The sequence below is a fragment of the Mya arenaria genome, chromosome 9 (genome assembly GCF_026914265.1).
Source record: "Mya arenaria isolate MELC-2E11 chromosome 9, ASM2691426v1".
Classification (NCBI taxonomy): Eukaryota; Metazoa; Mollusca; class Bivalvia; order Myida; family Myidae; genus Mya; species Mya arenaria.
This window is the reverse complement of record NC_069130.1, coordinates 12,079,700-12,082,339: the sequence shown is the minus strand read 5'-3', so window position 1 is coordinate 12,082,339 and position 2,640 is coordinate 12,079,700. Positions and strand designations below refer to the sequence as shown.

Here is a 2,640-nt window from a genome sequence, read left to right as displayed (position 1 = left end):
ATACCAATCGTTGGCAATTTCGTACTATCAAACACTGAAAGTACCGTTTTGACCGGTATACATGATACTGTCACATATCACGCGCGTCTAAAAATAGGTTTTTTTGGTTTTCCAAGTCTGAGATGGTAAGCGCTTATAAAATGTGTTGTAAATCTAGTTACAACCGGTGTTGGCATTATTTCTAAACGACATTTGCAACAAAATGACAACTTATGTAAACAAACAATAATTCCAGAATTAATTGATTAAAACTTGAAAGTTGTGTAAAGGTAAAAATCTTATATATGTATATAAATGTAACTGTGTTCGGCTTCTCCTCGGGTAACAGTATTTCCCTCATGTTGACAATATGTACTGTCACACTGGAAGCCATGCAATTTTTATATAATATCACACCTAACTTAATATTATGTTTTTAAGAATGGAAATTTAATATTAAGGTAAACGGAAGGACAAAACAATAAATAGTAAGTGCACCTCACTTCAAATGGAAATGGCTAATGGATGCTTGATTAAACAATGGGGAAATACCGTTAAGTGTTAAATGACGATACAAGGCGGTCCTTCTCTAGTCTGCTCATTCAGTTTCGACCTGAAGTAATCATTAAAATTAGTTGAAAAAACCACTAGATTTTGATTGGATTTTTTTGGACATTTTGGCTTTCAATTTCAATGACTTTGGCTGGTCTATAAAACATATTGAAAGACAAATGTAATAGATATTGCATTGAACTGATTCAAAAACACATTTTACATAACCTAGAAAAATATTATTTTTTTTCACTGAAACTGAAATAACTTGAACTGTCACTTAAGATCGAAACATTGTACGTTGTTTCCACTAAAATGTTATTTACAATCAAACAATTAGTTTTAGCAGTAAAGAATATTGACAGGACGTAACAGTGTATTTACCTAAAATTGTGAAGATAATTTCAACAGTACAAATTGTAGTATATTAAACTATGAAAAGTATTCGGAGGTATCATAAAACAAGAGCACTGAAAGGGGTGAAAACATTTGTATCGTTCAGTTGATAAAGGAGCATAGCTCAACTGTTATTAAATGCAAGTGCTTATGGTCAATGATACCTTTTAAAATACATTCACTGAGAAAACTTCATTGACAACCTAAACATTTTCACAGTTTCCTAACCTTTTCTCTTCGAAAATAAGAACAACAACTAAACAACAATTTTTAATGCCCGAATAAAATACCTTAGTAATTCGTTTTCCCTTTCCAGTTCTTTAATCTTGTTTTGTTGTTCCAACATAAGGACATCATCACTGATTTGCGGTTGAAGTGCCAGCTACAAATAATATATAAATAAATTCCTTAAATAGAAATACCTCATAAATGTGCCACTGAAAGTGACTATATGAATATTTCAAAACATTATTGTATGATTCCAAGAATGAACCACATCTTTGCTCTAAAGTTGTTCCTTATTCTGGTGCGATTCCAAAAACGCAACAATACTAACTCATGACAGAAGACAGTCCGATCATTGTTCATTCTCTTTAATACTTAAACAGAAAACGAACGTCATCAATAAGCCCCAAAATAAATAAATAGGTACTTATAACATCATTTATGAATTGTTGTATCACGGTAGTTTGATCATCAATTGGCTAGTGTCATCAGGATTTTACATTTAAATTGTAAATTCTGCGCGTTACGTAGAAGAGCACAGAACTTATGTCTAAACATAACGTTCACCACAAAAATAAAGTTTGCGCGGGTTATTGAAGCGTTTTATATCACGTGATGTATGGTCAGGCGAGGAGAAAGGCGGGCATATGCACGGGGTTTTATTGTATTGGTCAGTTATATGCTTGACTTTGAGTGGTTAACTTGATTTATTTTAAATTCGATTACTTTATGTTGGCCCAAAGATGTTTTATGCATTATATGTTGTTATAACAATCGGAAAATCGGAAAGTTCATTGGAAACGTTTACATAGTCTTGTCAATTGTGTGTTAAAAAACACGAAGGTCACGAAACTGAAATATTTCAAAAAGTATTGACAAATATATAAAATACGGATATATTTTGATGTTTTAGAAAATATTGATGAAAATTGAAGCACTGTGATATTAAGATACAGTTTTCCAGGGTTATTTTACAAACAGTTGATGTTTTGATCTCTGGTTTTTACGCTGGCTTAAAATGTCATAATTCGTACAACGTTGTATTATTCGAACATTGTATTTTGATATTGAATTTTAACAGTTTTTGGTACATAAGTATATTTGTAATCTGTTTAAAGTCTGTCCCAGAAAATGGATCGATCCATGTTTTTTTCTCATAGTAACATAAGTGTTGGTGTTTTGTGTTTAATTGTGTTAAGACCATTCTGTTCTTCCGGAATAACTGAACTTATAGATGCCAAGCTCAGCATGTTAATTTCTGACTTCAGGTCGGTTTTCCTGAGAGAATCATAATGTTCATGAAAACAGTACAGGGCACGAGCACTGAATTTGAAAGTTAAAACATAGTGAGTGTTTTCAACATGGCTTACTGTCTTTTTAATGTTGTATATTGGATTTGTTTCAAATTGATACGCATACAGTAAAAACGCTACCAGCCTTGATCTTAACATAGAAAATAATCAACTAACCTGCTAAATTCATTTTTCC

At 31.9% G+C, this 2,640-nt stretch overlaps 1 protein-coding gene across 1 annotated transcript in view; it reads right to left on the bottom strand.

Annotated features, from left to right (window-relative positions):
* Positions 1-540: 540 nt before the first annotated feature.
* LOC128245741 (golgin subfamily A member 6-like protein 7) overlaps positions 541-2,640 on the bottom strand; it is a 27,386-nt gene continuing 25,286 nt past the window's right edge. The window contains exons 12-13 of the mRNA XM_052963968.1: positions 1,218-1,309; positions 541-592 (exon numbers count right to left, since the gene is read on the bottom strand). Coding sequence (XP_052819928.1) covers positions 541-592; positions 1,218-1,309 — 144 coding nt within the window. The remainder of the gene's footprint in view (positions 593-1,217; positions 1,310-2,640) is intronic.